Genomic DNA, 13,230 nt, shown 5'->3' with positions numbered 1-13,230 from the left:
GCATCAGTAACAGAAACTCTGTTTCACTATAGTTTCATAAAGTGAAATGATGCATGAAGAAAATGAATAATTTTAAAAGAAAAAAAAGATATGTCTCTTAAAAACCCATCTTTTTTCTCTCTTTAAAATGCTAATAACATCAAAGGTACCACAGTTTCAATTAGCAAAACTGAACATAGCCTTAAACCGAATCAGGGCTACATAAGTGCTCAATTTGCCTTTGATAGACACATAGAGCTCCATGGTCACATCATCTGTGTTTAGGGGCCTTAGCAGGTCTCATATGAACATATTGCACCATCTTTCATCCGATATTATATATTTGGTTACGTGAGTCAAACCGGAATACTTCAGTGTATTCATCTATCCTTGGACTTTGCAGCAGGGGACCTTCTCACTTCCCCCTCCTGCTGCAGGCCACTAATCCCTCCTCAATTGGTTCTTAGGGGTCATCAGACCCTCAGGAATAGCTCTGATGTCAAATAGGGGTATAAAATGGGAGGTGGAATCAGCAAAAATCTATTTCCCTCCTCCTCAAGTGCCATCAAGTAATCAGAAATACGTGGCTGGATACTTGCTAGTAATTCTAGAATAGTGTATTTCTTTATATTATGAGATCCATCTTTATATTCTGTATCTTTATATTCTGACATCCATGAAAACCTTGCAACTAGGACTTTATTGGAAGATCTTGGTCTTTTATACATGGTTAGTATGTCCCTGGTTCATCCGTCTCTTGTCTCACACTTTTATATCCTGAGATCGGAAAACCTTATGCATTGTGTGGCTTGTTGTGAAGAATGTCCCGGGACTCTCAAGAGCACTGCATAATGACAAGCAGAAATTAGGAAGCATTTGAGTCCCCGCCCTTGAAAAAGCTGCTTTGAAATTGGCTTTAGTGCTTACTGTGATAAAAACGTCACACACACAAACACACCGTCCCTTTCCCCTCCCTGCAAGTGGCCATTTCACAACCCATTTTGCAAAATGGTGCACTACAGAATCACCAGCCAAAATCCAAAAGCGTCTGAGTCTGCGCTCTACTCAGAAAACAAAAGGGGGGGAGATTCTCCGTTCTTCCTTTGTGTCTGTGAACATTTCACTGTTGATGCTGATGAGAAAAGACGCTATTGGGGGGAGTTCTTTGTTCGTCCCTGTGTCTGTGAACACTTCCTGAAACTGACTAGGAAAAGCGCCTCCTTCTCTGGGTGCCCATCCCTTTTTTTCCCTCTGCTGCTCTGATGGTATATCGATAGATGGATAGATCAATAGATAGTCAAATCATCCAAAATACTAATTAAAATTGCAGTGAAAGGCAGTGGAGGCTAAGATTATGTGCTCGCTCCCCCCCCCCACATGGGTAACTCATCACCCAAATGTGGAGGAGTGAGCAAGCACACAATCTTAGCCTCCACTGCCTTTCTTTGCAATTTTGATTAGTGGATGATTTGATGATCTATCAATATACCATCAGCACAGCAGGAAAAAAACACATGAAGGGCGCCCAGGGAAGGAGACCCACATGGCCGTCTCTGTCTCCAGTATAGCTTCCCAGGGCATTGCAGATGGGATGTCTGAAGGCTGGCTGGCTGGAGGAGTTAAACAAGGAACTGGAGAACAGGGCCATATTGGGGCATGGAAAGATCGACCCATGATTTAACTGTGCACCTTCCAGTAACCAAGATAAGCTAGGAACAAAACTTAAACACGTGATAAAACAGGGATTGTGGGATGGAAACGAACTGAGCCCCCAGGAAGGTGAACACCATCCATAACCCTGACGGAGAACTGAGACAATCATGGGAGAATCGTGAGACAAACCAACCATGCATAAATGACCATTGTCTAATATTTGTTCCCTTTTTCAGACTTGCAATCCATTCTGTTGTAATTCTGCCACTAATATACTTAATAATAGTCCGGAAGAATCCTTATCGATTTGCCATGGGGATGGCTCAAGCACTTTTGACAGCACTCATGATCTCCTCCAGGTAAGAGTAATAAAAGTTCTTCTCTTGGTGTCTGTGTTTCTTGAATTTAATATAGCAGTTAATGTGGGGGGGACCTTTTCAGTATCTTGCAGTGCTTTCTAGCTGTGTTCCATATCCTGATTTCAAACCTCATAGATAGCTGTGTTAATCCAAGAAGCAAACTCCAAAAACAATAATTGTGTAATACCTTGGTGTTAGGATTAACCAAAATAGCACAAAACTGCACAAATCTTTGTGTTCCCAAAACTCTCCATCAGGCTGGATGTTAAGTAAGAGGGTAAAGGAAGGAAGGTTATTTTACAGTATGTTAGCAGAGTCCAAAGGCCTGCAGTTTTTAAAAATAGAGACCAGACGGTATCACAGATATAATTAGATTATATGGTACTGATTGTAAATCAGATTGCAAAATGCTCCAGAGACTCCTGAGGTGAATAAATAAAAACAATATCTCCCCCACTGAAATATAAAAACCAGCAGTTTGTTAGTACCCCTCTCTCTGTCTGTGCTGTTCGAGGCACACAGGTCCCTGTAAGGTTGAAACAGCAGGTGAAAAAACACGATATATTAATGAAGTAATAGAATAATTTTGGACAGTGCACTTGGCAACAAGTCAATAAAAGCCAAATTGAGTAGCATAGCTTAGTGGTGTGAAAAAGCCATGCACCCTCCATAAACAGTCCTATTAGGAGATCCTTCTCCAATTTTAGAATCTCTTTCTTGGACTACTAAATGAAGTATTTCCCCAGATTGATTTTCAGTGTATGATTAAGAAGTCACTGAGTATAGCTCCAGACTGGCATTAATTGTTCTTTCCTGTTAGCCAACATAACAGGCATATGCACTGGCAGGTTATAGCAGTATTTTCTTAAGCCTGTTCCCTATTTTTTTTCCCCAATATGTGCATTCTAGTTCAGCAACTTTGCCTGTCACCTTTCGCTGTGCAGAAGAAAAAAACCATGTTGACAAGAGAATTACCCGATTTGTTTTACCAGTTGGAGCTACAATCAACATGGACGGTACTGCGCTATATGAAGCAGTGGCAGCTATTTTTATTGCACAGCTTAATGACTTAGAACTAGATATTGGCAAAATAGTTACTGTTAGGTAAGAATTGCACTAACACACGTTTCACTTTTATTTTTAACTAATGAAATGTTGATATTCTCATCTGATGCTCAATTGGTTAATGGGTCAATTGCAAAACCTAGTAGTGTTACTGAAAATAGAAACTCATTTATAAAAGAGTGCATTGCCAGTCAAGTAGGTTTGCCAACAGGCCTGGAGAAAAATGTCCTGGGCCTTAATGTGCAGAAATTGGCAGCTGAAGCTTTTCATAGAGTTAAATAACATCACCAGGTAAATCACAACCCATTAAGTGACTATTAAAGGAAGAAGACATTATTCCTCCAGGAAGTTGGCAACTCTACAAAGAAGGGGCTGTTTAGGTGGATAACAGTTGAACACACTGATAGGGATTGAGGCCTGTGGATTTATATGGACTTGCAAACCCACAAGCCCAATTCCTCCAAAATTCCTTCATTATGTTGCTGTTGAGCGTGTCATAAAACAGTACTGAAAAGACTAGCTCAGCCACATAAGCACTACAAGTGTTCAGTTGCGGACACCACAGTTGGGAGGATAGCAGTCACTGACCTAGATAAGTAAACGCTAAGCTGTTTGGATTGCAAAGAAATGCTTTGTTCATTACCTTTCTTGTGCTACAGGCAGTGCCTCAGATGGAAGTAAGGTTGAGGAAAGTGAAAGAAAAGACTGATGACCTATTTGTGGTTTTTAAATGTGCATGGAAACGAATCAGTACAAGAGGATGCTCTTGTTAGCGGGCATGGTGCTCTACACATCATTCAGGGCAGAAGTACAGTTTTTACTTGTCTGAGCACTGGTGAAAAGTTGCTTTTGCAGGCTCAGATAGTTTCTCTCATTTAATCAGGTGAAAGCCTCAGCTTGTCCTCCCATGCACCACCAAGCAGGCTTGCTCAGCAGGCAGCCATTGGCTGTGTAACCAGTTATGCACATGAGTTGATAATCCCTGAACCTTCGTTGTGTCTCTCTGTGAATTATACATTGCAAATTTTAATCATATCCTGGGGGGAGGCAAGGAGTGAAACAACCTGAAGGATGGAAAAGAAGAGGAGGAACCTCAACCTTCCCTTCTAATGTGCCTTGGCATGGCTTTCTTTTTGTCTTGTGTTTCCACTAAGATTTTATCTAGGTTGTCCCCAACCTAGATGGATTAGAGGCAAGGGTCTTAGAGCAGTGGAAGGGGCTTCTTTTGCAGAGGGAGCAGATATAACAAATCCTCCCAATTCCAGCAGAACAGGTCAGATCAGTCCAACAAATTTACAAATCATAACAGTGATGCCAAGTCACTTGTGGTGGGGGGTCATCTTCAATTCTTCACCCCACAATGGGTCAACTGAAAAGCAGACCGTTGGGTTCAACAGGTGGTGACAAACAGATATAGGGCTGTGCATATTGATAAACCCGAACTGAAAATAAACTCAAAAGGGGCCTTTTCAGCTTCTTTCTGGTTTAATTAAAGTTGAATATGAAAACTGGGAATCAAACCTAAGCCAAATAGCCAATACCTGAAAAAGCTGAATAAGCTTTTTTTGGCCTTGGCTTTCCCAAGGTTTCTTCCTATAACAATTTTTTGATGAGCTTTGGGAGAGGCATTTTTCAAGGTAGAGTCACCAAATTTTCAGGGTAGCTGCAAGGATCTCTCCTTGCATGAACCTCAAAGTCTGGTAAAGTTTGGGAGAGGGGGTCCAATTCTTTGGGTCCCTGAAGGGGTCACCCCCTCTTCCATAGAAAAGCATGGTAAACTTTACCATGCTTTTCTATTCAGATGAGAGACAAGATGGCACCATGGCTGGAGCGTTAAGGTTTGAGCTCCCATGTCTTTGTTCTTTTTAACTAATCTAAGGAGTACACTGACCTCAGGACTTCAGAACGGCTCAGGTCTGTAAATTATTGGAATAAGGAAGAGGAGTTATTGGGGGAAGACCGTCCTATCTGATTAGGGACCTTTCAAATGAGTGAGAGACTCTGAGGATTCCCCCCTACCAACTTCCAAACAATCAACGATTGGAGACTAATTCCCAGCAAATTACACCCTGATTACTCATTTATCTACTAATAATAGATTTACACCCTTAGCTGAGTCTCCTGATATTCTTTTTGGTGATCTTACCTTAAACGCCGACACAGAAAAGTGTTGGGAACACTGATCTCAAGGCTGCATCTTCAGTATTCCCTGTGTGTGAGGAGGGAGTTGAAATGTTTTATAAAATTCCAACAGGCCTATTTTCTCTTACAGCTAGAACTATAGACTTTATGTTCAAAGAGCTGAAATGTTTACACTCCAAAGTGGACTGTTTATTAAAGTTGGTCTTCATTTTGGCAGAGAAGATGTCTGACTCGAATGAGCCTGACAAGCCTTTTACAGCTGGCCCAGCCACTCTACAACAAGGTGCGGCCCCTTTAAAAACAAACATGCCTTTAAAAACAAACAAACAGCAGCAAGCCAGAGGAATGAAAGAGTCTTATCAGCTTGTTTTGCAAACACACAAACTCACTCCAACTGTATGTAGCTTTAAAAGAGGAATTCCATCTTGGAGCGCCAAAGCATTGGCTAAGAAGCATATAAAAACACTGCTAGGGGGCCAAGCAAGACAAGTAGACCTGAATTCAGTCCAGCTTTTAAATGACTCCAACCAAGCCCAGAGGGTCTTGTTATCTTTTGACAGTTCAAATTTACCTAAGCTGCTACTCCGTCAGAAATCTTTCCTTATTGAAAAAGGATTTTTTCCTGCTAGAGTTTGTAATAACATTATTTTATCTCCTTTGATACTTAATTTTAATAATAGATGTAATAACACCATTGGGAATTGGGCCCAATAAACCTGAACCTGAAATTTACCCAAAAAATTTTGCATGCCTCATAAAATTTATCAGACTCCCTCCAGATTGCTTTGTCCAGTCTCCCAGATCAATCAGGCCAGAAAAACATCAAAAGACTATGGCAGCCATCCATCATCTGTTACAGATAGGGGCCATAGAACTGGTACCTACAGAAGAAAGGGCAGTACGTGTTTATTCTATCTTCTTTATTGTGCCAAAGAAAAACGGAGACTTGTGAATGATACTGGATCTAAAGAATGTCAAATGATTTATCTGTCCAAACATTTCAGGATGGAAACGGTAAGGTCTATTGTAGAAGCCTTATGTCCAAAGCTGTTTATGACGCCATCTGACTTGACAGAGGCCTATCTTCATGTGCCCATTCATACATCCTACCAAAGGTTCCTGCTCTTCACCTACTTGTCCCAACACTTTCAATTTCAGGCACTTCCATTCACCCAGGGTGTTCACCAAGGTCCTAATAGTCCTGGGAGCCTAGTTGAGGAGGGATGGAATACACATCCATCCCTACCTCGATTACATCCTGGTGTGTGCACCACTCCTAGCCCTGGCCAAAGCTCAGAAACGGTCTTAATGATCTTGGAATAGCATGGCTACCTAGTGAACAAACAGAAAAGTCATCTCCTTCCAACACAACCATTAACTCACCTGGGTATAATTGTCGACACAACATGATATATGCTGTTCCTTCTGGATGACAAGGTAGACAAAATCTGCAAGACTCAGCATCCTTACCATGGGATTCCCAATATTTTTTTGAAGTAGAGAGAGCTAAGCTGGTGCAGTGATTCTATCATGATTCTATGATAGAGCTTGAGTGTTATACTGGGAAAAAGGAGTGCTGTGTTCAAGTACTGACTCAGCCTTGAAGCTCCTTGAAGGAGCTTGAGCTAATCACTCAGTCCACGCTACCACACAGGATTGTTGAGAGAACAGAAAAGAGGAAGGAGAAACCCCAAAGCTGCTGTGAACTCCTTGAAGGAAAGGCAGGGTAAAAATGTAATAAACAGAAGCAGTTAGTATTTTTTTAGTTCTTGTAGAAGCATAACAACATTACAATGGATTTGCAAACAAATGTACCTCTTCCGCAGTAGAAAATACAGTGCTAATTTCCAGTTGAATCTTATACATATCAAAAACAAAAACAAAGGTGCAAGTCTTGCCATGAATTTTGCTTTTCACCACTGAAATATCCTCCAGTTTCTAGATACAATCATTTTTGCCTTCCAAATTTACCTTAACATAATGTTATGTTGCTTTTTTATTATTGTTGTTTTATTTTGTAAAGAGTTTTATTGTTAGAAAGTACAAAGAAAAAAACAGAACATCACAATTAAACATGAAAAAAAAATAGATAAATTTACATAGACCAAAGGGAAAAACTAAAAACAAGACTACAAATAGACCAAAAAAAGAAGCCATGCATGAACTTCATTTGCTAACCCCAACGGGGGCATCAATACATTCAATTAAATTCTCTGCTATAATTTTTAAACAGAGAACTAATGTATCCCTTGGAAAGATGCTGCATTCTTGAACTTTGAAATGCTGTGCGGGTAGAGTTCGAAGTGAACTATATGACTTGGAGCAACAGGAGACATTTTTTAAACAACTTTCTTTATTTCAAAAACTTCAGGAAGGATTTCCGTTAATGGAGGCAGAAACATATCTAACGTCTTGTTGTTCGCTTGTTTTGGATGCAGTGTAACAGCTACGGCAGCCAGTGTTGGAGCTGCAGGAGTGCCCCAGGCTGGACTAGTTACTATGGTGATTGTGCTGAGTGCAGTAGGACTGCCTGCTGAAGATGTTACCCTCATCATAGCCGTGGACTGGCTTCTGTAAGTTGCCTAATCCTGAATGGGAATGCTTCCACCCACAGAAATTGGTGGTGGGATTCAAGCCAAAATGTACAACAGCAGATATTTTGATTTGGGTTGAAATATGCAAGATATAGTCCTAAGATCTACAGTGGACTACTAATTATCCCATCCTATGGGTTTTCAAGAGTCCAGGAGAAGGCAAATTTGAAAGTATAAAGATTTTAATGAAAGGCTTTTTCATTTATGGCCATAAGAAACTCATATCAGCCCTTCTCTTGCCTTTTGCAGCAAGTATGAGTGCCAGCCAATGTGACTTTTTCTTTAAAGAATTAACTTACAGGAGCTAGTCTCATTTATCTCCAGTTGTTAATACTTGTTCTGTACATTCTGTGCCCTCCATAACTACTAGTAAATAGATACTTGCCAGTTTTTTGGGAGCATCAGAGTTGCAAGATGCAAGATTCAACATTTTTTCCATTTCATGTAATTGAACACTTTTTGATTCAAGGCTGCAGTGCTAAGCATAGTTACCAGTTGGGTTGTCAACCTCCACGTGGCACCTGGAGGTCTTCTGCTATTACAGTTGATTTCCAGGCAATCAAGATCAGTTCCCCTGGAGAAAATGACTGCTTTGAAGGGTACTCTATGGCATTATGACCTGCTGAAGTTCCTTCCCTACCCAAACCCCACCCTCCCTAGGCTCCAGCCCCAAAATCTCCAGGAATTTCCCAACCAAGAGCTGGCAACCCTAGTTACCAGGGAGAAACCTCTATTGAATTCAGTAGAGCTTACTTTTGGACACATATGTGTAGGGTTGGACTGCATAAGGTCTCTATTCTTTTTAATGGATAACTTCTCTGGGGTGGGGGGATGAATGAGCAGGACATTTCAGAAACACTTGCTGTATTGGCACAAGCCTTTTCACATTTCTTTGCCATTCAGAAAAACAACGCTTTCAGTATAGTTGAAACTGACTGTGGATGAGCTCAGTATACAATCACACAAGAACCTATTCCATGCCCTAGGTATTAATTAACCACGCAGTAAATAGACAGCAACACTGAACTCAGGTACTGAATGAGTACTATCAGTGTTCTAACATCAGTACATTTCAGAAAGAAGACCGTCTGTTGACATAGGATTAGACATTTAACACTTCCTTGGCATTCAGTAACAGCTCCAAGTAACAATATTAACAGGTGTCAGGCTATTTCATTCCAAAGATCCAAGACACGCGGTTTACATAGACAGGGCTAAATATACACTTGTAGGAAGTTCAGTGTTATCATAACCCTTGTTTATTTATTTTTATTTACATTATTTATAGTCTGCCTTTCTCACTGGGACTCAGGATAGATTACATAGTGTAAATCAAATACAATCAACAGGATAGGGTAGCCAATAAACAGTGCAATAGGGTTTGGATGGCAGAAATATTAAAACAAGCAGACATCTGAAACAGCTGAAATAAACCTGATAACAAAGGATAACATTGATTCATGACACATTAAATTAAGCAGAAATTGCATGGTATGAGCACACTTAAGTGTTAATTTATATTTACAATCTCATCAAGTGTATTTATTTGGAAAATATGTTTTTTCAGGAAGCAAGTGGTATGTTAATTCTACACACCCAGTGTCATGAGACTGGCCACTGATCTCCTCACCAGATGGGTCACATCATGGTGTCATGTAGATTAGAACTTTAATTATTACCTAACATGTGTTACCTTCACCCTGGAAAAAGTACAATCATTCATAGTCACTCAGTTAGAATATGCAAAGCTGTATGTCCCTGTGATGCTCATGAAATTAAGTATATTTTATCCCAAAAAAGAGAGCGAAAGAGAGAGATCAGTGCAGGAGAGGCAGACAACCTGGCTTTAAACAGTAGCAAGGTCCACTGGCCCTCCAGCCCCTGCACATGGCACCGCTGGCCATGCACCGTTTAAAGCATCTTCAAAAACAGTGTGATCCAATGGAAGGACAGCATGTGAAAGCACAGTCTTAGGTTAAACTCAGCCAGTACTGCTACCCTGCAATCACCCTTACTCTAAAAAGTTGTGTGTGAGCACAGGGATTGGTACATTACATACAGCCAAAGTGAAATTTTGCATACAAATCCAAATAAATCAACATTTCAAAATTTAAAAATTTGAAAAGTGTAATTAGTTTCAGAAACCAGTGTTTAGCTGAAATTCACAGCTGTAGACCAAAGCATAATCTCACACCCAAATTGTAAAGGCTGAAATAGACTTTTGAAAAACTGATTCACTTAGTTTAAAGTTCATGCTGAAATTTTACATGCAAATATTAAAGATGAGAATCTGGCATTTAAAAATCAAATTTTGAGAATACATTTTAAATGTGTTCTTCATCACCCAAAAATTAGGAAATGGAAATTAGACGGAAATGACATCCAGCAAGTAAACTCCTTTAAATATCTGGGAGTGCTAATACAGGCCTCAGGATCAAATTTGGCCCATTATAATTATATTGCTGATTGTGCTGAGAGTTCAGCCCATGGTATAATAAAAAAAATTCAATTCCAGGGGAGGTCAATATATCCCAGCTGCCCTAAAGCTGTACCAGGCAAAGGTTTTGGCACAACTATTGTGGTACAGTACGTACTTGGGGTTCACGGGCTCAGGTCTAAAGGTCTTGGAAAAAGTGCAGTCAAAATTTTTATGCGCTATTTTACAAGTACCGAGATGTGTCTCCAATTCTATGATCCGATTGGAGACAGGCATGATGAGAATTGAAGCTAAAATCCATCTCATGTCCTTTTGTGTGTGTGGGCTAAACTAAATATACAAAAGCCCGGCCTCCTTGCAATGATTAGTCTGGATGCATATCAGTCATAGAATCATAGATTTATAGAGTTGGAAGGGACCACCAGGGTCATCTAGTCCAACCCCCTGCACAATGCAGGACATTCACAACTACCTCCCCACCCCACACCCCCAGTGACCAGAAGATGGCCAAGATGCCTTCCCTCTCAAATGGTCCAAGGAGGTGCAATCAAGCCAAAGAAAACTAGGGTTTTCACCCCAGGATCTATTGACACTGAGTGGAGATCAGTTCAAAAAAATAGTAAGGCAGAGAGTGGAAGACACTGAGAGACAGCATGACCTTGCAAGGTCGCCTGGTTTCATAGCCTCACAGAAGTTCAGACACCTGATGATAGCAGGCCATATCTGATGACACTGGAGGTGAACAAATATAGAAGGGCTTTTACGTTAGCCAGATGTAGAGCTTTGCCATCGGCCGTCCTAGAAGGCAGATATAAAAAAATCCTCTTTTCCAAGAGTGTCTGCCCAAGAGAGTCTGCCCATGCAATGGTGAAGAAATTGAGACCCGCGAACACGTCTTCTTATACTGCCCTCTCTATCATGAGTTAAGATCTATCCAAGAAATTTTAAGAAATAATATAGGGCTACCTGATAAAACTTGTATCCAACGACTACTGGAAGATAGTAACCCACAAACTTCGAGATGTGTGGCCAAATTTTGTGTTGCTATATATAAGGCCTGGAAGGATGCAATTTACAAATAGGTAAAATTTGATAAATATTTTAGAAGCTAGCTTATTTGCCTCTTTAGATATGGGATTTTATTTATATATTTTATTTTTTGGACTCTTTGACTGATACTGTTTTTATTACAAATTTATGTTACTTCTGATTAGATGTGTTCTATTTTTTGGTCAAATGACCGTAAAATAAAAACTGCCTTACTGTGATCTTCACCAGTTTCAGTTCTAGTACAGTGCCTTTCATTACAAGCAGAGTCGTCTTAAGTAGTTACAGAGTTCTTCTAAGTCCATTGAAGTCAGTAAGGTGTAACTCTGTTTAGGATTGCACTCTACTATATATAGCACTTTGTAGAAGCTGATGACCTTGAAACCAAGTGCTAATGTTTGTTTTGATCTAAATAGATTGAAGCCAGTCAGCTTGCCCTGCCTGACCCCATATGTTTCTTCTGTAGGGATCGATTCAGAACAATGGTGAATGTTCTTGGTGATGCCTTTGGAACGGGAATTGTGGAGAAGCTCTCCAAAAACGAACTGGAGCAAATGGATGTCACTGCAGAAGTCAACATAGCGAATCCTTTTGCCTTGGAAGCTGCAACGCTTGACTGTGACGAAGCAGAGACCAAGAAATCCTATGTGAATGGTGCTTTTGCTATCGATAAATCTGACGCTGTATCATTCACCCAGACATCACAGTTCTGAAGCAGAGAGCCTGACAGAGGAGCAACACTGGATTAAAGGACCTAGGAGCCCCTCTGCTGCACCATATGCTGGGCAACTCAAAGTTCTGACTCCACCTGCTGTTTTCTCTGCCGGCATACCTACAGGCACACAGAGAGAGGCACATTCCGTCTCTCGCTAACCCTACTCCTGAAATATGCTACAGCACAGCTGTTCTGCTCCTTATATTTTGCAAGCTACCTATATTCTATGTTTCTCTACAACTGGGAATATGACCACTATTCCTTCCACACCATTTTCTGGTGTGGCAACAGCCAATATGCTTCAGGCTGTGGAGATTTCTAAAGGAGCCCAAGTGCAGAAAGACAAATATATTCTCAGCACAAACGTGCTCTTAGAAAAATGCCTAGTGTCAGGGGATCCAACATCACTGAAGTCCTACACTGTAACAGATTTAGTTTTCCTAGCCCTACTTGCATAGGATCTCTGAAGGTTATCATCACACACAAGATCATTTAGCAAGCTAAGATGTGTGTTACTTTGATACAGAGACTTCGCCCTCATAGTTTTTCCAGCATTTGACCACTGTAGGCAGATTTATGAAAAAGACAGATCATATAAAGATTTTATTTTAAATGTCATATTATTGAGGTTTCTGGGTGCCTGCTTGCAATGACATGCTGATAAATTGGGATAACATAGGAAAGGATATGCTGTTTTTGAGGGAAAGTGCAGTATTTTACATCTTCCATGCTGCTATTTTGTGCATGGAATTCTTTTTTAAAAGAAATAAACCCCTTCACCCTCCTTATTTTTATTGCATCTGAGACATTGCTCTAAAATCGATCTTGTGTGAAATGTTTATTTCCGTAGCTAATTAAGTATCAAATAAGAAAAAAGAGATAAAATAGATCTGTACTAAGTGTTAACTTTTTAAAAAAATGTGTATGTGTATGTTTAAACACGCTTATGGAAACTGGAAGTTACCACTTAAGAACTTATATTAATTATATGTTAAATGGTACCCAGAAGACATAGCTGGAGATCAAAAGCTAAGATAATCACAACAGCTTCGCTGCAAATTGAATGTTTTGACAATGTAGCTCTCCTCATTTTTTAGTCCTCATTTGAACTGGCAAAAAAAAAGCTGCCCATATTTGACTGCGATCCAGTATTTATCAGCCATAGAAAAAACTGAGGTCAAAAAGATAAAAATAGAGTGCAGAGTTTATTCACAGCATATCTTGCAGACACCTTATGCT

The 13,230-nt window shown here is 40.2% G+C and overlaps 1 protein-coding gene across 1 annotated transcript in view; it reads left to right on the top strand.

The window, feature by feature from the left end:
• The window catches only part of SLC1A1 (solute carrier family 1 member 1), a 64,142-nt gene extending 52,050 nt beyond the window's left edge, over positions 1–12,092 (top strand). Inside the window, exons 9-12 of the mRNA XM_056847852.1 lie at positions 1,869–1,991; positions 2,901–3,095; positions 7,637–7,771; positions 11,743–12,092. Of these exons, the coding sequence (XP_056703830.1) occupies positions 1,869–1,991; positions 2,901–3,095; positions 7,637–7,771; positions 11,743–11,989 (700 nt within the window). The 3' untranslated portion in view covers positions 11,990–12,092. The remainder of the gene's footprint in view (positions 1–1,868; positions 1,992–2,900; positions 3,096–7,636; positions 7,772–11,742) is intronic.
• Positions 12,093–13,230: the final 1,138 nt, after the last annotated feature.

The sequence above is a fragment of the Euleptes europaea genome, chromosome 4 (genome assembly GCF_029931775.1).
Source record: "Euleptes europaea isolate rEulEur1 chromosome 4, rEulEur1.hap1, whole genome shotgun sequence".
NCBI classification, from domain to species: Eukaryota; Metazoa; Chordata; class Lepidosauria; order Squamata; family Sphaerodactylidae; genus Euleptes; species Euleptes europaea.
This window is presented reverse-complemented; position numbering and strand designations above follow the sequence as displayed.